The sequence below is a fragment of the Carcharodon carcharias genome, chromosome 18 (genome assembly GCF_017639515.1).
Source record: "Carcharodon carcharias isolate sCarCar2 chromosome 18, sCarCar2.pri, whole genome shotgun sequence".
Taxonomy (NCBI): Eukaryota; Metazoa; Chordata; class Chondrichthyes; order Lamniformes; family Lamnidae; genus Carcharodon; species Carcharodon carcharias.
This window is the reverse complement of record NC_054484.1, coordinates 72,685,451-72,708,058: the sequence shown is the minus strand read 5'-3', so window position 1 is coordinate 72,708,058 and position 22,608 is coordinate 72,685,451. Positions and strand designations below refer to the sequence as shown.

General features: G+C 42.1%; 1 protein-coding gene across 1 annotated transcript in view; it reads left to right on the top strand.

Annotated features, from left to right (window-relative positions):
• The first annotated feature begins 1,210 nt into the window (after window positions 1–1,210).
• Window positions 1,211–22,608, top strand: part of dipk2b (divergent protein kinase domain 2B) — a 38,755-nt gene continuing 17,357 nt past the window's right edge. The window contains exons 1-4 of the mRNA XM_041210661.1: window positions 1,211–1,614; window positions 6,725–6,989; window positions 8,791–8,964; window positions 17,269–17,557. Coding sequence (XP_041066595.1) covers window positions 1,418–1,614; window positions 6,725–6,989; window positions 8,791–8,964; window positions 17,269–17,557 — 925 coding nt within the window. The 5' untranslated portion in view covers window positions 1,211–1,417. The remainder of the gene's footprint in view (window positions 1,615–6,724; window positions 6,990–8,790; window positions 8,965–17,268; window positions 17,558–22,608) is intronic.

Sequence of the window (22,608 nt, the reverse complement as noted above, 5' to 3'; positions counted from 1 at the left end):
TTGACTCCACAAAATGACTTCAGGCCACCAGCTGCCCACACTTGCCCCTCTCCCAATCATCTCCTCCCCCCCTATAGCCTTATCTGTCAGCCTTGGTGTGGCCTGATGCTGGTTATAATCCAATCTCCAATCTCCCAAGGACTAATTTCAGGTGGTTCTGGTAGATGGTTATTGCACACTGCCAGAATAACACTTGTACTTGGCTGCTCTCCAATCTGCACAATACAATTTCAAAAGAAGTGCACAAGAAAACAGGGAAAATAAAGCCCTTATTGCCTATCAAGCTCCTACATTCCACATGTTCTAATCATCCCTATTATTGGGGCCCAGCCAAGTACTCTTCTGTCAGAAAGTATTGCATAATTTTTCCCTGACTCTTAAAGGTTTTTTTTTATTCATGGGATGTGGGCGCCAGCATTTATTGCCCATCCCTAATTGCCCTGTTCAGGGGGCATTTAAGAGTCAACCACATTGTTATGGGCCTGCAGTCACATGTAGGCCAGACCAGGTAATGGCAGCAGATTTCCTTCTCTAAAGGACATTAATGAACCAGAAGGGTTTTTACAACAACTGACAATGGTTTCATGGTCATCATTAAACTTGTAATTCCAGATTTTTTATTCAATCCAAATTCCACCATCTGCAAGGGCAGGATTCGAACCTGGGTCCTCCAGTGCATTACCCTGGGTCCCTGATCCAGTAACAATACCACCTCACCATCGCCTCCTCAAAAAGGTCTTTAAGAAAAAACTGAATAATAACCGTCCATCCTCACATTACTTCTGACTAGTTGTTCTTCAAAAATGATATTTTCTTGGTCCTGAAAAAGAAAATTCATTATGTTCCATTAAGTGTTTGATTTTTATAATCATGACAAGAAAGCTCAAATTTTCTTTAATGACAAAACAGCATTCAGAATATCAATCACTGCAACCTTACCCTACTGAATTCGGAAACTAATTGGCATATAATTTTTTTTAAAAATCACAGCGAGATGCTATTGCTCTGTTAAAAAAGCTTCCAAATAATTTCTGAGTGAAAAAGCCAGGATATCCTACCATTATCTATAGCATAGCAGATGAGTGTGTTGACGTTATCATGCAGTTTAGAGATAGGAGGAAAACAGATGCTGTGCCCTATCACATTCCTGTACTGGCGAACATGAGGAAGTACAACCATAGCAACCAAATTATCAGCATGCTCCACACTTCCTCCAAGAACAATCAACTCATGGAGTAGAGGCTTGAGGATAGACAAAGGCGTCACTTCTGTTATTGTAACCACCTCAAATTACTTCATGATCCATTTGCAGAAGTTACATTTAACTTTCTGGAGAATTGTTGCTGCACAGTTAGTAAATGTGTATGAAGCAATTTCAACTGAATGTTAAAAGATCTTTGTGGAGGACCTGGCAGATATGTGGAGCTGTGTCATCTTAGTCTTGACGTCTCTAGCACCCTTGGCATTAAGTTTGAACACAAGAACTAAAGCCATTGCTAATGTAACAAGGTTGAAACCAGTCTACAACTTTGGCAGGAGCTTTCTGGGTTTGGACAAATGCAATGCCTGTGTAGGAACATCTCTGTGCAGAAAGTTCTTCAAAGAAGAAATCAGGTGAGATTGGAGGTAACATTGATTGCAAAGGAATGTTATAGACTGACTATAAACTCCATCAGGTATGAGAGCTAAATATATTCTGAATACCATAAATCCTAAGTATGAAATCTGGACCTTCACATTGAAAGTGAAAAGTATGGCACTGTTCATATAGTTTCTGGGACAGGGCATGGTGCGTAGTGTAGGAAAATATTGAAACTGTTCTCTACAATTTGGTTTATTTCTATCAGTGGAGGTGCAGAGCTATTTTGGGATTTTGAACTTCATTGTCTTCCGCGGAATTTTCCATTTGAATTGTAAAATTTTGAAGTATTTGGAAAGTGATAAGGAAATCCTTGGAATACAAAAGTGACAGATGTGAATTCCCCCTTTGGGGTCTCACCTCCGTGCTCGATAGTTCAGGATGGAACTCCTCCTCAAGATTGGAGAAATGTTGGGGATGGTGGGGTGGGGGGTGCGGGTGGTGGGGGATGTGGCATGTTGGTGGCAGCACTGGACAAATCCAAGAATAGAGCAGAGAACTGGATTGATTTTTCCCTCTTTTCTTCCTTTTATACAATATTTTATTTGACACTATGCACAAGGTGGATATCAGTCCAGTGTTGGTGGTTTCTCTTTTTAGTTTAAGGTCCGATGTGAAATAAACGAAATTGAAATTTTATTTATCAAGAAAGTTCTGAAATTTTCCGTAAAGAATGAGCATAAAGCAAAATCTATATTTTCGCTGTAAGTGCATTCAATAAATGACAGAATAGTTCTTTCCTGCCCCTTTCAGAATGAGAATCATTTCCAGATCACATTAATTTGTTTTAATTCCTCCTGAACAAATCTGTTTTGTTTTAGCTCCTTCCTCAATACTCCCCACTAAGCATGAGATTAAAAAGAACAACTATGGTGCTGGAAATCCAATAATTAGTCAAAAGGATTGGGGGTGAAATTGGTCTTTGCCAGTAACTCAAAATGGACTCATAGTGAATCAGCTGTTTTCTTGTGTAACACAAGTGCTGATTGGCTATGAGCCCATTTCACAACTACTGGCATAGACCAACTTCACCTCTATGGGGAAGTTACCTTCCTTGCCTGCCCTAATTCTCAAATTGCGTAGACTGTGGTGTAGGCAATATTCAAAAAGTAGGAGGGTTTTCAATTAAAAAAGAGAGAGAAAAAAAAACTTTCCATGATAATGAATGTAAAATGTCCACAGGGAAAGATAATAAATGATGCCCATTGCACCACACGTGCATTTCCTACCAGCTAATCATGCACTGCAGTGGTACCTGTTTTGAACAACAAGTGCCTGGATCTCCTCCATACACCACATCAAGGACATTGATTAGAAAGGTGACGTTTCATAGCTATGAGTGCAAATAACAAAAAAAATTGAACAAAGTGCAATTTTGGCCTCATCAAGCCCATTCCTTTCACTAAGCCCAGGTATATCTTCCTTTTCACAAACTTCCTAAACTTTCTCTCTGAGGAACAAATTGTATTTATATGGTGCCTTTAAAATAATAAGAAGACTCAAGACACTTCACAGGAGTATTATAAAGCAAAGTTTGACATCGAGCCACATAAGGATATATTACGTCAGATGACCAAAATCTTGGTCAAAGAGGTAGATTTTAAGCAGCATCTTAAAGAAACAAAGGGAGGTACAGAAGTGGAGGGATTTGGAGATCAAATTCCAGCGCTTAGAGCACAGAGAGGGAGAGACAAGGGGCCATTAAAGAGCAGGGAGAGAGACGAGAGATCATTAAAGAGCGCAGAAAGAGAGGCAAGAGACCATGGGCAGAATTTCCATGTTGGTGTGCGGGTGCGGGCCCTGCACGCCAATGCATAAAATAACATCTAAATAGAGGGGGCGAGGGTTCTGAAAGGGGAATATGTAGGCTTACAAAGCAAAAGGATATGCCAACCTTACAGGGCAGCTATTTAGGTAGTGACACCCAGAGTGTGACAGGAAGGAATAGAGTGTACAAGCATTAAAAAAAAACAACAAATAGGGTCAAAGGGGGAAAAAATAGCAAAAAGCAAAATTAATGCCTCTTTACTTAATTACACATAGTATTTGGAACAAAATAAATGAATTAATGGCATAAATAGAGGTTAGTAAGTATGATCTGATAGTCATTACGGAGACATGGTTACAAGGAGATCAAAGCTGGGAACTAAATATTCAGGGGTATGTGGCCTTTTGAAAGTGACAGGCAGGAAGGAAAGGGTGGTGGGGTAGCTTTGTTAGTACGAGATGGAATAAATATGATAGCAAGAAATTATCTTGAATCAGAAGATGTAGAATCCATATGGGTGGAGGTAAGAAATAACAAGGAGAAGACGACACTGGGGGCAATAGTCTATAGGACCCCTAACAGTAGCTACACTGTAGGATAGAGAATAAATCAGGAGATAATGAGGGCATGTAAAAAAGGAGCACATTAATCATGGGTGACTTTAATCTTCATGTAGATTGGGAAAATCAAATTGGCAGAGGTAGCCATGAGCAAGAATTCATAGAGAGTATTTGGGACAGTTTCCTAGAACAATATGTTGTTGATCCAACCAAGGCTATTTTGGATCAGGTAATGTGCAATGAGGGAGGTTTAATAAATGACCTCAGAGTAAAAGATCCCCTAGGAAACAGTGACCGTGGCATTTAACATTCAATTTGAGAGTGAGAAACGTGGTTTGGAAACAACTGTGCTAAGCTTAAATAAGGGTACTTACAAAGGAATGAGGGCAGAGTTGGCTGGAGTGGACTGGGAAAGGAGTTTAGCAGAAAAGATGGTTGATGAACAATGACAGACATTTAAGAAAATAGTTCATGACTCACAACAAAGATATACCCCAGTGAGGAAGAAGGATTCTATGAAGGGGATAAACCAACCATGGTTAACCAAAGAAGTTAAGGATAGTATCAACATTGAAAGAAAAAACATACAATGTGGCAAAGATTAGTGGTAAGCCAGAGGATTGGGAAAGTTTTAAAAACCAACAAAAGATGACCAAAAAAATAATAAAGAGGGAGAAAATAAACTTTGAGGGGAAACTAGCAAGTAACATAAAAATGGACAGTAAGAGCTTCTTTAAATATATAAAAAGGAAGAAAGAGGCCATGGTGAGCATAGGCCCCTTAGAGAATGAGGCTGGGGAAATAATAATGGGGAACCAGGGAATGGCAGAGGAGTTGAATAAATACTTTGCATCAGTAGAAGACACTAATAGCATTCCAAAAATGCTAAATAATCAAGGGGAAAAAGTGGGGTTAACTAAATACAATAACTATCACTAGAGAAAAAGTATTAGGGAAACTCATGGGGCTAAAAGCCACTAGGTCCCCTGGAACTGATGGGGTGCATCCTAGGATATTAAAGGAAGTAGCTACACAAACAGTGGATGCGCTGGTAGTAATCTTCCAAGAACCCTTAGATTATGGACAAGTCCCAGCAGATTGGAAAACGGCCAATGTAATGCCCTTGTTCAAAAAGGGAGACAAAAAACAGTTAGTTATAGGCCAGTTAGCTTAACATCCGCCATTGGGAAAATATTAGAGTCTACTATAAAGGGTGTAATAGCAGAGCATTTAGAAATGCGTAATGTAGTCAAGCAGAGTCATCATGGCTTCATGAAGGGGAAATCATGCCTGACAAATTTATTAGAATTCTTTGAGGAGGTAACAAAGGGGAACCAGTAGATGTAATATATTTGGATTTCCAAAAGGAGTTCCAAAAGGTACCGCACATAAGGCTACTTAATAACATAAGAGCCCATGGTGTTGGGGGCAGTATATTAGCATAGGTAGAGGATTGGCTAACTAATAGACCAGTTGGGATAAGAAGGGCAGTTTCAGGATGGCAACCTGTAACTAGTGGAGTATCACAGGGATCAGTGCTGGGGCCACAATTATTTACAATATATATTAATGACTTATTTGAGGGACGTGAATATACTATCACCAAGTTTGCAGGTGACAAAAAAATTGGTGGGACGGCAAATGGTGAGGGTGACACAAAGAGTCCACAGAGGGATATAGACAGGTTAAGTGAGTGGGCAAAAACTTGACAGATGGAATATAATGTGGGAAAATGTGAGGTTATCCATTTTGGCAGGAAGAATAGAGGAAGTGAATATTATTTAAATGAAGAAAGACTCCAGAAAGCTGCAGCACAGAAAGATTTGAGAGTCCTCATGCATGAATCCCAAAAAGCTAACATTCAAGTTCAGTATAAAATAGGGAAGGCCTATTTATTTCAAAGGGAATGGAGTATAAAAATAGTGAAGTTTTGCTAAAACTATACAAGGCACTAGTTGGACGACACCTAGAATACTGTGAACAGTTTTGGTCCCCTTATCTAAGGAAAAATATAGTGGCATTGGAGGCAGTCCAGAGAAGGTTCACTAGGTTGATCCCAAGTATGGAGAGATTTTCTTATGAGGAGAGGCTGAGTAGGTTGGGCCTGTACTCATTGGAATTTAGAAGAATGAGAGGCGACCTTATTGCAATATATAAGATTCTTAGGTGGCTTAACAGGGTAGATGCTAAGAGGTTGTTTCCCCTTGTGGGAGAATTTAGGACCAGAGGGCATAAACTCAGAGTAAGGGGTCGATCATTTCTTCTCTCTGAGGGTAGTGAATCTGTGGAATTCTTTATTGCAGAGGGCTGTAGAGGTTGGGTCCTTAAGTATATTCAAGGCTGAGATAGACAGATTTTTAATCAGTAAGGGAATCAAGGGTTAGATAGACATTTGTAACATTCACATATGATGTCATTTGTTTCATTCCCACTGTAATAGCTGTTTGGTGTTGTGGTGGGGCTGAAACCTGATTGGAGGAATGAAAAATGTATTTCAATTTCAAAGTCAATTTTTCCTCAACAACTCAAATTAAAGTACTTCATAGAAAAATGAAACTTAATCTTTGTAACGAACAATTGAGTTCTGCACCAAAAACAACTAATTTGCTTGATGGTATCATCAGTAAGCACACTAATAGTGAAAGAATAAAGATCTGTGCCATGTTAAAGCATTGTGTTCCTATAGGTTGTACAGTAGTTCATACTCCATGTCCCACATCTCTACATCTGTGATACAAATTATACCACTTCTTGCAGATTTGAGAACTGGCTGTCTGCAGATTTGAAGCTCCCTCCCAGCCACAGGAAGACATATTTTGCAAATTACTCTGCTGATGCTGAGAGCTGGAAGCCAGTCGTCATCTCTCGGTTACAAAGCAAGTATCAGAATGAACTTTCTGATAGGAAAATTTGCATCTCAGCATCAAAGAAAGTTAAATGCAGCATTGAAAATGTTCTGAGAGGCACAGAACGTTTCCAGAAATGGATGACAGCTGATCGGCTCACTGCTGAGCTAGTTCAGGTATGCTACTGGACCATTAGGTACAGAGTACATGACAGGATTTCTCCCATTAAACTAAACTAAAATGATCAAGTTCATGGATTCTGTTTCATATCTGTAGAGAAACAGATGATCACCAGTCATGATTGTGAATTATAGAAGTGACCAGCTATAACTGGGACACCTTAAAAACAGTTTGAATAAAAATATATTACTTATGAATTTTCTGAATACCATGTACACTATACGCTGTAAAGTCGGTAGCCATCATTAGGACATATAAATAAGGGAGATGTACAGAAAATGTGAGAACATTGCTAAATCCCATTGAAGCATGTAGGGTTAATACTTTACTGAAGACACTGTTTAGTGTGGCTGGTTAATGGTTATGGGGGAGTGATAAACTTTGAGTGAAGTATTGCTTGGTTTATCTTCCATTTGAAATATTCAAAGAAGTGAACCACCTTGGGGAAAGATTTACTCCACCCCATACTTGTTACATGTTATATTTGTCACAATCTGATTACTGACCTTCAATCATGTCATATAATATAATCTTGAAATACACAATGTAACATAGTTCCAGGTACTAACACCCATTAATAAATAAATCAAATTTAAAGTGAAATAGTTGCCTCATTTTGAATTTAGGATTCAATTTTATTGTGAATCGTTTCAGATTAGAGGAACAGTATTCTCATGGCTACAGCTCTGTTTACACCTAAAAATTAAGCAATAATGGGACCAAATTTACATAGATGATTAACCTCCTGGATGTACCACTGCTAGCTTCGATTTTCCGGCACTCTTGATTTAAGTGGCCAGAGCTCCTCCCAGAAATAGCCAAGGACCTCATCAAAAGTCTGGACTTTACAGTGGTAATGATAGAAAAACTGTCAGCAATCACTGTCATTACTTCTCTGAAACTGACAGGAGCTTCTGGTGTCCACATGTGCAGAGAAATGTGGAAATCTGGAGATTGCTCTCAGTGATCCTATGCTTCTCATTGCTGTGCACTGTTGAAGTTCCCCCAATCAATAAATTAGAAATCACTGAACTGATGAAAACTTCCACTTTCATGCTATTAGCGCCACCGTAAAACCCTTGAAAAAGCTGCATCTTGTTGGATGAGATGGAAGTGGATTTTTAAACAGTATACTAAGTTCCTAATAACTGATGAACAACCACACTGGTCCTGAGCGACTAATATTATATTTGTGGATTGTCACATTTTCCCACTATGATTAAAAATTCCATATTTTAAAAATATTTTTTCAGAATTTGTTTCTGATATTTCCATTTATGCTTTAATCCCATGTGTATGTCCCAATAAGTTATTTTGCTTTCTGTAAAATTTAAATAAATGTGAAGGATAATGAGTGCATTTCACTTGGTTTGCTGTCAGTGAGACTACCTCAATGTTCAAGGCTACTTACCCTGCTTGATGGCATCGCTGCTGCTGGAAACCTTGTGATCTGTTGGACTTGGTGCCTGGTACAACCTAACACTAGGAAATCCACACCACAAAGATCAATAAATTTCTGTGGGCAGCTTCCTTTCAGGTCTGCAGGGAGCACTGTCACTTCACTACTGTCTATGAAATCTGAGCTAAAATGGTTCAACATGAGGTCTATCATTGGACAGGGCAGGATTTTACCACCTATTGATTGTACAATACAAGTATAAAATATTAACAGAAACAAAATTGAAACTGGACCTGCAGAATAACTGAGTGATTTTAGTTTTAGGTAATATTGCTGCATTCCTGTGTACAGCTCATGAAAGTTCTTCTATTATGCCATGTGCTTTTTTTTAACCACAGAGTCTCCCTAGCCCTTTGCTAAGATGTCCATCCCAGCGGCTGTTGGACCGGATTATTCGACGTTATGCTGAAGTGAGGGATTCAGGTAGTGTCCTGATGCGACATTTCACTGATCGGAACAAACTGCGCCTGCTCTATACCCTGTCTGTCAACACCCACCCCATTATCCTGCAGGTACTATTCCTTACAATTACTGCTCACTTTTAATGTTACTGCTTTCTTACTGAGCGAGGGACAAATTTTACTCTGGAATCAAACTTTATAATAAAAAACTTGTTAACTGAGTAAGGTAAAAGTGCATTTAGTGATCAAATTCAATTATCCCTTGATCTCTATACTGCCTAAAAAACTCTTTTTTCAAGTTCCCTGGAATTGATCTTAATGAAGACACAAAACATTGTGGGGAACGAAGGGTCAAATGAAAGTGAGGAAATTAAAGTAATTAATATTGGCAAAGAAAAAAAACCCATGAAATTAGTTGGACTAAAAGCTGTCAATTGCCCTGAACCTGATGGCTTACGTCCTAGGATTTTAAAGGAGGTGCTTGTGGAGATAGACGTTGCATTGAATGCAAAAACATAGATAGTTGGGGCAGGAGTAGGTCATTCAGCTCCTCAAACCTGCTCTGTCATTCAACAAGATTATGGTTGATCTTCTACCTCAGCCCCACTTTCCTGCACTCTCCCCATATCTTTTGATTCCTTTAGTTTCCAAAAGTCCTTCAATCTCTGACTTGAACATACTGAAGTGTTGAACATCCACAGCTCTCTGGAGTAGAGAGTTCATAAGGTTCACAACCCTATGAGTGAAGAAATTTCACATTGTCTCAGTGCTAAGTGGTTGACCCCTTATTCTGAAATCTAGACTCCTTCGCCTGGGAAAACATCTTCCCAGCATCTATCCTATCAAACTCCTTAAATATATGTTTCAATGAGATTAAACTCCAGAGAATATAGGCCTAGTCTACTCAATCTCTCCTCATAGGATATCCCCTCATCCAAGGAATCAGTCTGGTGAACCTTCATTGCACTCTTCGTGTAAGAAGACCAAAACTGTACTGGAAGTGTGATCTTACAAAGGCTCTATACAATTTCTGTAAGACTTCTTTACTCTTATACTCTAACTCCTTCGTAATAAAGGTGAAAATGCCATTGGCTTTTTTAATTGTTTTTTGTACCTGAATGGTAAATTGCTGTGATTTGTGTACAAGGACACCCAGATCATCTGAATACCAACATTTCCCAATCCCTCACCATTTGAAAATATTCATCTTTTCTATTTTTCCTACTGAAGTGTATAATTTCACATTTCTTCACATATATTCCAACTGCTGCATAATTGCCGAACTACTAAACCTGTCTAAATCCATTTGCACATTCTTTGCATTCTCCTCACAATTTGCATTCCCACCTAGCTTTGTGTTATCAACAAACTTGGATACATTTCACTCGGTTTCCTTATCTAAGGCAATAATACAGATTGTTAATAGCTGATGCCCAAGCACTGATCCTATTGGTACCCCTCTAGTTACAGCCTGCCATCCTGAAAATTACCCATTTATTCTTACTTTCTGCTTTCTATCCATTAACCAATCCTCAATCTACACCCAATCCCATGAGCCTTAATTTTGTGTAATAACCTTTTGTGCAGCACCTTACTGAATGCTTTTTGAAAGTCCAAATACCCACATACAATGGGTCCCCTTATTCACCCTACTAGTTACATCCTCAAAAAACTTTTAACAGATTTGTCAAACATGATTTCCCTTTCATAAATCCGTGTTGACTGCCCAGTAGTATTATGATTTTCTAAGTGCCCTGCAATCATGACCCTGATAATAAATTCTAGCATTTTCCAGACGACTGACATTAGGCTAATGGGCTGATAGTTCCCTGTTTGCTTGCTCCCTCTTTCTTTGAATATTGGGGTTATGTTTACTACCTTCCAATCCAGAGGTTTGAGGCCAATCTCCAATCTCTTAATTGGTTCATGAGATGTGAGTGATGCTGGCAAGGCCTGCCTTAACTGCCCACCCTAATTGTCCTTGAAAAGTTGTTGGTGAATTCAGGAAGATCAAAATCAATGCATCCACTATCTCTGTAACCCGGCTCTGTAATTCCCCGCTCCGCAAACTCAACCTGGGAGAAAGTGCATGGAAGGTCAGATTTTTGGCGAAAATGAAAATTGTGCCGGGTAACCCCGAAACAAGTGCGGAGGCCATTGGTTGAGGAGGCGGACTGGAAGGAAAACCTGCCTCAGTGCGCCAGCACTGTGTGGAAGTTTTAAAAAAGAACAATAAAACATAACAGCCTTTCAACCTTCACCTCTTCATAAACTCATCGTGCCCCATCCATGCCAACACCTGACCTCAACCCACCCCAGCCCCTCATACACTCCATGCCAACATATGCCCTTCTAACTTTCCCCTAAGGTTCCTTATATAAACATACCAATTAGGAGCATGGGTAGGCCATTTGGCCCCTCAAGCTTGCTCTGCCATTCAATAAGATTATGGTTGATCTGATTGTGGCCTCAACTCCACATTCCACCTATCCCCAATAACCTTTGACTCCCTTGTTAGACAAGAATCTATTTACCTCTGTCTTAAAATATACAATGACCCTGCCACCATCACTGTCCATGGAAGAAAGTTCCAAAGACCCCTGATCCTCTGAAAAAAAAACTTTCTTCTCACCTCTGTCTTAATTGGGGACACCTTATTTTTAAACTGTGTCCCCTAGTTCTAGTCTCTCCCATGAGGGGAAACGTCCTTTCAGCAGCCACCCTTTCAAGCCCCCTCAGGATCTTATATGTCTCAATAAGATCATCTCTCAATCTTCTAAACTCTAATGGATACAGTACCAGCCTATCCAACCTTTCCTTGTGAGCTAACCCACCCAACCCATGTTTCAGTTGCGTGAATCTTCTCTGAACTACTTCTAAAGCATTTATATCTTTTCTTAAATAAGACCAAAGCTGTACATAGTACTCCAGATGTGGTCTCACCAAAACCCTGTACAACTGAAGCAAAACATCTGACCCATCTCCCGCACCTCTGCCCTCACACCTTTCCCTCCCTTTAAGGACTATGATAGGGTCCCCCTTGTCCTCACTTTTCACCCCACCAGCCTCTACATTCAAATGATCATCCTCCGCCATTTCCGCCAACTCCAGCATGATGCCACCACCAAACATCTTCCCCTCACCCCCCCTGTCAACATTCCATAGGGACCATTCCCTCCAGAACACCCTGGTCCACTCCTCCATCACTCCCAACACCTCATCCCCGTCCCACGGCATCTTCCCATGCAATCGCAGAAGGTGCAACGCCTGTCCCTTTACCTCCTCCCTCCTCACCCTCCAAGGGCCCGAATACTCCTTTCAGGTGAAGTAGCATTTCACTTTCACCTCCTTCAATTTGGCTACTGTATTCGCTGCTCCCAGTGCTCCTCTACATTGGGGAAACCAAATGCAGACTGGGTGACCACTTTGCGGAACACCTCCAGTCTGTCCACTCCACAAGCACGACCCAGACCTTCCTGCCACTTGTCATTTCAACACACCATCCTGCTCTCATGCCCATAGGCCCATCCTTGGCCTGTTCCAGTGAAGCCCAATGCAAACTGGAGGAACAGCACCTCATTTACCAATTAGGCACTTTAAAGCCTTCCGGACTTAACACTGAGCTCAACAACTTCAGACCATGAAATCTCTCCTCTACCTTCACCCATTTCCTAATCCCTTTTTTAAAATTTATTTTTATTTTTCATTTGCTTATTTTTATTTGTATTCATTTATTCATTATTTTATCCCTTCTTTATCCCTTTTTTTATCCTTTTTGCCCAATCACCCACCCCGTCCTCCCACCCCACCCCCAAAAGGGCCATCTGTTACTTGGTCCATGTTATTCTTTCACAGAACACCAACCTTTGTTCTGCTATTAACACATTCTGTTTTCTTACCTTTATGCCACTATCAGCACCTTCTTTTGCCCTTAATACTACCATTAATACTCCCTTTGTGTTGTGCCCATGACATCTTTGTCAATCTCTCCTTAGCCCCCACCTATCATAGGCCTTCTATCCAGCTTCACCTGCTCCACTCCCCTTAAACAGTATAAATTTCACTACATTTCTACTTCTCTTCAGCCCTGAAGAACAGTCACATGGACTCAAAATATTAACCCTGTTTCTCTTGCCACAGATGCTGTTAGACCTGCCGAGTTTTTCCAGCATTTTCTGTTTTTATTTCAGATTTCCAGCATCCATAGTATTTTGCTTTTATCCCCACTTTTATATTGTATTCCCCTTGCAATAAACATCAGCATGCCATTTGCCTTCCTAATCACTTGCAGTACCTGCAAATTAACTTTGTAATTCATGTACCAGGAAACCCAGATGCCTCATACTTCTGTTCTGCAATCCATCTCCATTTAAATAAAATGTTGCTTTTCTATTCCTCTTGCCAATTTGGACAAGTTCACATTTTCTCACATTAAACTCCATCTGCCAAATTTTTACCCACTCACAACTTATTTATGACCCTTTGCAGGTTCCTTATGTCCTCTTCACCGCTTATTTTCCTACCTATCTTTGTTGCATCAGCAAATTTAGCAACCATACCTTCAGTTCCTTAATTCAAGTCATTGATATAAATTGTAAATATTTGAGGCCCCAGCACTGGTCCCTGTGGCAGTCCACTCATCACATCTTGCCAACACAAAAAAGACTCATTTATGCTGACTCTCTGTTTCCTGTTGGTTAACTAATCCTCTATCCATGCTAAAATGTTATTCCCTACACCATGAGCTCTTATTTTGCCTAGTAACCTTTGATGTAGCACCTTGTCAAATGCCTCCTGGAAATCTAAGTATAGCTCAATCACGGGCGCCCCTTTATCCACGTTGTTTCTTACTTCCTCAAAGAACTCTAATTAATTTGCCAAACATAATTTTCCTTTCACAAAACCGTGTTGACTCTGCCTGATTGCATTAGATTTTCTGAGCACCCCACATAACCTCCTTAATAATAGATGCCAGCAATTTCCCTGTGATAGATGTTAGTTAACTGGCCTGTAGCTTCCTGCTTTCTGTCACCCTCCTTTCTTGAAAAGAGAGTCACATTTGCTATTTTCCAATCTGATGGGACTTTTCCAGAATCTGGGGAATTTTGGAAAATTAAATCAATGCACCTACTATCTCAGCGGTCACTTCTTTTAAGACACTAGGATGAAGTGCATCAGGACTTGGGAATTTGTCAACTTTTAGTTCTAATAATTTTCTTAGTACCCTTTCTGTAGTGATTTTAATTGTTCTAAGTTCCTCCCTCCCCTTCACCTCCTAATTCATAATTATTTCTGGGATGTTATTTGTATCCTCTACAGTGAAGACAGGAGCAAGATATCAGTTCAATTCATCCATCATCTCCTTATTTTCCATTATTAATTCCCTAGACTCACTCTCTAGAGGACCAACACTAACTTTACTTACTCTTCTCCTTTTCAAAAACCTTAATATCTGTTTTATATTTCTGAGAAACTCTTAATATCTGTTTTTATATTTCTAGCTAGCTTTCTCTTGTACTCTAATTTTTCCCTCCTATAATCTTTCAGTCATTCTTGATATTCTATCCAATCTTCTTACCTGCGACTCATCTTTGCGGAATTATATGCTTTTTCTCTCAGTTTGATGCTATCTTTAATTTCTTTATTTAGCCACGGTCAGTGCATCTTTCTCGAAGAATCTTTTTTTCTCACTGGAATGTATCTCTTCTGAGTAGTCTGAAATATCTCCTTAAATGCATCTCTCCTGACCTATCCTATAACCAACAAGGTAGCATTGACCAAGTGCAGCATCAAGGAGCCCTAAAAAAACCAGAGTCAATGGGAATCAGGGGAAAACTCTCTGCTGGTTGGAGTTGCACCTAGCACAAAGGAAGATGGTTGTGGTTGTTGGAGGTCAATCATCTCAGTTCCAGGATATCACTGCAGGAGTTCCTTGGGGTAGTGTCCTAGGCCCAACCATCTTCAGCTGCTTCATCAATGATGTTCCCTTCATCATAAGGTCAGAAGTGAAGATGTTCGCTGATGATTGCACAACGTTCAGCATCATTTGCGACACCTCAGATCCTGAAGCAGTCCGTGTCCAAATGCAGCAAGACTTCGCTGACAAGTGGCAAGTAACATTCGCGCAAGACAAGTGCTAGACAATGACTCTCCAAAAAGAGAGAATCTAACCATCGCCCCTTGACATTCAATGGCATTACCATCACTAAATTCCCCAGTATCAAAATCCTGGGAGTTACTATTGACCAGAAATTGAACTGGACTACCCACATAAATACTGCGACTACAAGAGCAGGTCAGAGGCTGGGAATTCTGCAGACGGTAACTCACTTCTTAACTCCCCATAGCCTGTCCACCATCTACAAGGCACAAGTCAGTTGTGTGATGGAATACACTCCACTTGCCTGGATGAGCACATCTCCAACAACACTCAAGAAACTTGACACCATCCAGGACAAATCTTTCAGTCATTCTTTGCTATTCTTTATGTTCTGTCCAATCTTCTTACCTGCGACTCATCTTTGCGGAATTATATGTTTTTTCTTTCAATTTGATGCTATCTTTAATTTCTTTACTTAGCCACGGTCTGTGCATCTTTCTCTAAGAATCTTTTTTTCTCACTGGAATGTATCTTTTCTGAGTAGTCTGAAATATCTCCTTAAATGCATCTTGCCTGACCTATCCCTTAACTTGTCAGTGATTGGCACCCCATCCACAAGCATTCACTCTCTCCACCACCAACACAGTGGCAGCAGTGTGCACCAACTACAAGATGCACTGCAGGAACTCACCAAGGGTCCTTCCAAACCCATGATCGCTACCATCTAGAAGGACAAGGGCAACAGACACATGGGAACACCACCACCTGGAAATTCTCCTCCAAATCACGCACCATCCTGACTTGGAAATATATCAGTGTTTCTTCACTATTGCTGGGTCAAAATCCTGGAACTCCATCCTTAACAAGACTTTGGTGTACCTACACGACATGGACTGCAGCGGTTCAAGAAGGCAGCTCACCACCACCTTCTCAAGGGCAATTAAGGGTGTGCAATAAATGCTGGCATAGCCAGTGATTCCCACATCTCATGAATGAATAAAAAGAAATCCCAGTTCACTTTAGCTAGCTCTGTCTTCATGCCCTCATAATTGCCCTTATTTAAGGTTAAAACACTAGTCTAAGATCCGCTCCTCTCTCCCTCAAACTGAATGTGAAATTCAATCATATTATGATCACTACTACCTAGGGGTGTCTTCTCTATGTGTTCATTAATTAATCCTGCCTCACTGCACATTACCAGGTCTAGTACAGCCTGCTCTCTGGTTGGTGCTAGAACGTACTGCTCTAAGAAACGGTCTCGAAAACACTCTATGAACTCATCAAACAGGCCACCTTTGCCAATCTGATTTGTCCAATCTACATTTAGATTAAAATCACCCATGATTATCACCATACCTTTCTCACAAGCCCCCATTATTTCTTCCTGTATATTCTGTCCTACAGTGTGGTTATTATTAGGGGGCCTTTAAGCCACTCCCACAAGTGACTTTACTGTTTACTCTACCCAAACTGATTCTACATCTTGATCTCCAGAACTAAAGTCATCTCTCTCTATTGTACTAATATCATCCTTAATTAACATAGCTACCCCTCTACTTTTTCCTATCTTCCTATCCTTCCTAAATGTCATAATCCTTGAATATTCAGGTCTCAGCCTTTGTCATCCTGAAGCCATGTCTCACATTCACACCCTTCTGTTCCTGGCCACTAATTGGAATTACACTACTTCCAGAACGAAGTGTTCAAGTAATTCTTGCCCCTCCCTGATGCCCCACAATGTCTGCACCTCAGAGTCCAGCTCAACAACTTTGAACTAAAGTTCCTTGAGTTGCAGAGACTTACTGTAGATATGGTTGTCTGGGATTGCAATGCTATCCATAAACACCCACAGGCTGCAGTAGTGCTACAGGGAATAGGTGGGTTAGTAGGACAACATGAGTTGCTTTTGCTGTGAGCCATGAACATGGCAGGCCGAATGGCCTCCTACTGTGCTGTAACCATTCTATGATTCTATAATTTCAGTGTCCTTGTACATGAATAATGGAGAGTTAACATGCAGTTATAGCAAAGAACAGAGAAAATCCCTAGACCAATAAACAAAAGGAAGTTCCTCTCCAGTGACTAAAACCAGTTCAGGAAATCACATGGACCAATCACTGACCCAGTCAAGAACCAGTCCAACTCCCTCTTGAAGGCAAAGTGGCAGCACCAACTCCATCAGCTATACATCATTAACCTCCTTTAATTACCGTATCGTTTTGCAAGGGACAGAACTGCTTAACAATTCTTTAAATTAGTAAGAATTACAAAAAATCCATTACTGTCCTGCAAAATTGACAGTGGTATTCTTTCAGCTTTTTCCAGGGGCAGAAGGATGGCCATTTGTTCGATACTTTGGATCTTGTGGTCGAGTAATTGTGACTCCTTGGATTAATCCTATCAGAGAGTTTTATAATGCCTCTCTGGAGATTGCTGCAGACATAGCCCACCAGCTCCTGCAAATTACTCACTCCCTGAGAAACAATGACTTGAATTATTTCTTCTACTATACCAGCATCCATGATGACATGTTTGGCACTTTTGAGGATGGACGTCTTTACATCACTGACACCAGCACAATAGGTATCATTGACAAACAGGAAGGTAGGTATTCTTGCTGTGACTTTTTTAGTTAACAGGCCATGTTACCGCCTATTACCATTAATTACTGCCTACATTTTGTAATGTTTTTGTACAATTCATTTCTGTTACTCCATCACCCTCCCTGACAATTTCTGAGGGTGAGCCATTCTATTCATGGTCTTGGGATTATATTTGATCCTGAGATGAGCTTCCAACTATATATGCACACCAGGTCACTTACTTCACCTCCATAACAATGCCTGGTTCCAACCCTGCTTCAGCTCACCTGCTGCTGAAACCTTCATCCATGCCTTTGCTACCTCCAGACTCCACTCTTAGTCAGAATCTTGTCTTCTACCTTTCATAAACTTGAGCTCATCCAAAACTCTGCTGCCTCTCTCCTAACTCACATCAAGCCCTGTTCACCCATCTGCTCATTGATCTACACTGACTCCCAGTTAAGCAATGTCTCTACTTTAAAATTCTCATCCTTATTTCGAAATCCCTACATGGCCTCTATTGTTCCTGTGGCTGTAATCTCCTCTGGCTTGACAGCACTCCAAGGTAACTGTGCTCTTCCAATGCTGGCCTCTTGCACATCTCAGATTTTAATTGGCTCATCATCGGTGGCCAAGCTTTCAGCAGCCAAGGACCTAAGTTAATTCCCTCCCTCAACCTCTCTACCTCTTGTTCCTCCCTTAAGACACTCATTAAAACGCTACACTTTTACCAAGTACTTTGGGCGACTATACTAATGTCTCCTTATATGGTTCAGTGTCAAATTTTGTTTGATAATGCTCCTATGAAGCATCTTGGGAAGTTTTATGATGTTAAAGGCACTATATAACCATAGTTTGTTATATCAATTGTTTTTTTTATAAGTTTACATTACTTATATATATATTTTGAATTTCTGATACATTTTATTGTGCTGATTTATAGCATTCATCATTCCTGCATTTGCGCAACTTGTCCCTGCTCAACAGGCTCCTGGATCATTAATTGTCATTACTTCTACTCGAATACATTTTAACATATAAGGTTCCTCTTTATAAGAACATAATGGCCAGAATATTGCCATCAGCTTGGGGGGGCGGGCCCAACACGCCAACACGCAAAATGACGCACGATGACGTCAGACATGCATCCCAACATCATCACGCGTCATTTAGATATTTTAAAACAAAAACAGAATTACCTGGAAAAACTCAGCAGGTCTGGCAGCATCGGCGGAGAAGAAAAGAGTTAACGTTTCGAGTCCTCATGACCCTTCGACAGAACTTGAGTTCGAGTCCAGGAAAGAGCTGAAATATAAGCTGGTTTAAGGTGTGTGTGTGTGGGGGGCGGAGAGATAGAGAGACAGAGAGGTGGAGGGGGTTGGTGTGGTTGTAGGGACAAACAAGCAGTGATAGAAGCAGATCATCAAAAGATGTCAACGACAATAGTACAATAGAACACATAGGTGTTAAAGTTAAAGTTGGTGATATTATCTAAACGAATGTGCTAATTAAGAATGGATGGTAGGGCACAAGGTATAGCTCTAGTGGTTTTTTTTTTAATAATGGAAATAGGTGGGAAAAGGAAAATCTTTATAATTTATTGGAAAAAAAAAAGAAGGGGGAAACAGAAAGGGGGTGGGGATGGGGGAGGGAGCTCATGACCTAAAGTTGTTGAATTCAATATTCAGTCCGGAAGGCTGTAAAGTCCCTAGTCGGAAGATGAGGTGTTGTTCCTCCAGTTTGCGTTGGGCTTCACTGGAACAATGCAGCAAGCCAAGGACAGACATGTGGGCAAGAGAGCAGGGTGGAGTGTTAAAATGGCAAGCGACAGGGAGGTTTGGGTCATTCTTGCGGACAGACCGCAGGTGTTCTGCAAAGCGGTCACCCAGCTTACGTTTGGTCTCTCCAATGTAGAGGAGACCACATTGGGAGCAACGAATGCAGTAGACTAAGTTGGGGGAAATGCAAGTGAAATGCTGCTTCACTTGAAAGGAGTGTTTGGGTCCTTGGACGGTGAGGAGAGAGGAAGTGAAGGGGCAGGTGTTGCATCTTTTGCGTGGGCATGGGGTTGTGCCATAGGAGGGGGTTGAGGAGTAAGGGGTGATGGAGGAGTGGACCAGGGTGTCCCGAAGGGAGCGATCTCTACGGAATGCCGATAAGGGGGGTGAAGGGAAGATGTGTTTGGTGGTGGCATCATGCTGGAGTTGGCAGAAATGGCGGAGGATGATCCTTTGAATGCGGAGGCTGGTGGGGTGATAAGTGAGGACAAGGGGGACCCTATCATGTTTCTGGGAGGGAGGAGAAGGAGTGAGGGCGGATGCGCGGGAGATGGGCCGGACACGGTTGAGGGCCCTGTCAACGACCGTGGGTGGAAAACCTCAGTTAAGGAAGAAGGAGGACATGTCAGAGGAACTGTTTTTGAATGTAGCATCATCGGAACAGATGCGACGGAGGCGAAGGAACTGAGAGAATGGGATGGAGTCCTTACAGGAAGTGGGGTGTGAGGAGCTGTAGTCGAGATAGCTGTGGGAGTCGGTGGGTTTGTAATGGATATTGGTGGACAGTCTATCACCAGAGATTGAGACAGAGAGGTCAAGGAAGGGAAGGGAAGTGTCAGAGATGGACCACGTGAAAATGATGGAGGGGTGGAGATTGGAAGCAAAATTAATAAATTTTTCCAAGTCCTGACGAGAGCATGAAGCGGCACCGAAATAATCATCGATGTACCGGAGAAAGAGTTGTGGAAGGGGGCCGGAGTAGGACTGCAACAAGGAATGTTCCACATACCCCATAAAGAGACAGGCATTGCTGGGGCCCATGCGGGTACCCATAGCCACAACTTTTATTTGGAGGAAGTGAGAGGAGTTGAAGGAGAAATTGTTCAGCGTGAGAACAAGTTCAGCCAGACGGAGGAGAGTAGTGGTGGATGGGGATTGTTCGGGCCTCTGTTCGAGGAAGAAGCTAAGGGCCCTCAGACCATCCTGGTGGGGGATGGAGGTGTAGAGGGATTGGACGTCCATGGTGAAGAGGAAGCGGTAGGGGCCAGGGAACTGGAAATTGTTGATGTGACGTAAGGTGTCAGAGGAATCACGGATTAGGTGGGAAGGGACTGGACAAGGGGAGAGAGAAGGGAGTCAAGATAACGAGAAATGAGTTCTGTGGGGCAGGAGCAAGCTGAGACGATCGGTCTACCAGGGCAGTTCTGTTTGTGGATTTTGGGTAGGAGATAGAAGCGGGCCGTCCGAGGTTGGGCGACTATCAGGTTGGAAGCTGTGGGAGGGAGATCCCCAGAGGAGATGAGGTCAGTGACAGTCCTGGAAACAGTGGCTTGATGTTCAGTGGTGGGGTCATGGTCCAGGGAGAGGTAGGAGGAAGTGTCTGCGAGTTGACGCTCAGCCTCCGCGAGGTAGAGGTCAGTGCGCCAGACAACAACAGCACCACCCTTGTCAGCGGGTTTGATGACAATGTCAGGCATGGGCCCCAGCAATGCCTGTCTCTTTATGGGGTATGTGGAACATTCCTTGTTGCAGTCCTACTCCGGCCCCCTTCCACAACTCTTTCTCCGGTACATCGATGATTATTTCGGTGCCGCTTCATGCTCTCGTCAGGACTTGGAAAAATTTATTAATTTTGCTTCCAATCTCCACCCCTCCATCATTTTCACGTGGTCTATCTCTGACACTTCCCTTCCCTTCCTTGACCTCTCTGTCTCAATCTCTGGTGATAGACTGTCCACCAATATCCATTACAAACCCACCGACTCCCACAGCTATCTCGACTACAGCTCCTCACACCCCACTTCCTGTAAGGACTCCATCCCATTCTCTCAGTTCCTTCGCCTCCGTCGCATCTGTTCCGATGATGCTACATTCAAAAACAGTTCCTCTGACATGTCCTCCTTCTTCCTTAACTGAGGTTTTCCACCCACGGCCGTTGACAGGGCCCTCAACCGTGTCCGGCCCATCTCCCGCGCATCCGCCCTCACTCCTTCTCCTCCCTCCCAGAAACATGATAGGGTCCCCCTTGTCCTCACTTATCACCCCACCAGCCTCCGCATTCAAAGGATCATCCTCCGCCATTTCCGCCAACTCCAGCATGATGCCACCACCAAACACATCTTCCCTTCACCCCCCTTATCGGCATTCCGTAGGGATCGCTCCCTTCGGGACACCCTGGTCCACACCTCCATCACTCCTTACTCCTCAACCCCCTCCTATGGCACAACCCCATGCCCACGCAAAAGATGCAACACCTGCCCCTTCACTTCCTCTCTCCTCACCGTCCAAGGACCCAAACACTCCTTTCAAGTGAAGCAGCATTTCACTTGCATTTCCCCCAACTTAGTCTACTGCATTCGTTGCTCCCAATGTGGTCTCCTCTACATTGGAGAGACCAAACGTAAGCTGGGTGACCGCTTTGCAGAACACCTGCGGTCTGTCCGCAAGAATGACCCAAACCTCCCTGTCGCTTGCCATTTTAACACTCCACCCTGCTCTCTTGCCCACATGTCTGTCCTTGGCTTGCTGCGTTGTTCCAGTGAAGCCCAACGCAAACTGGAGGAACAACACCTCATCTTCCGACTAGGGACTTTACAGCCTTCCGGACTGAATATTGAATTCAACAACTTTAGGTCATGAGCTCCCTCCCCCATCCCCACCCCCTTTCTGTTTCCCCCTTCTTTTTTTTTTCCAATAAATTATAAAGATTTTCCTTTTCCCACCTATTTCCATTATTAAAAAAAAAACCACTAGAGCTATACCTTGAGTGCCCTACCATCCATTCTTAATTAGCACATTCGTTTAGATAATATCACCAACTTTAACTTTAACACCTATGTGTTCTATTGTACTATTGTCGTTGACATCTTTTGATGATCTGCTTCTATCACTGCTTGTTTGTCCATACAACCACACCAACCCCCTCCACCTCTCTGTCTCTCTATCTCTCCGCCCCCCACACACACACCTTAAACCAGCTTATATTTCAGCTCTTTCCTGGACTCGAACTCAAGTTCTGTCGAAGGGTCATGAGGACTCGAAACGTCAACTCTTTTCTTCTCCGCCGATGCTGCCA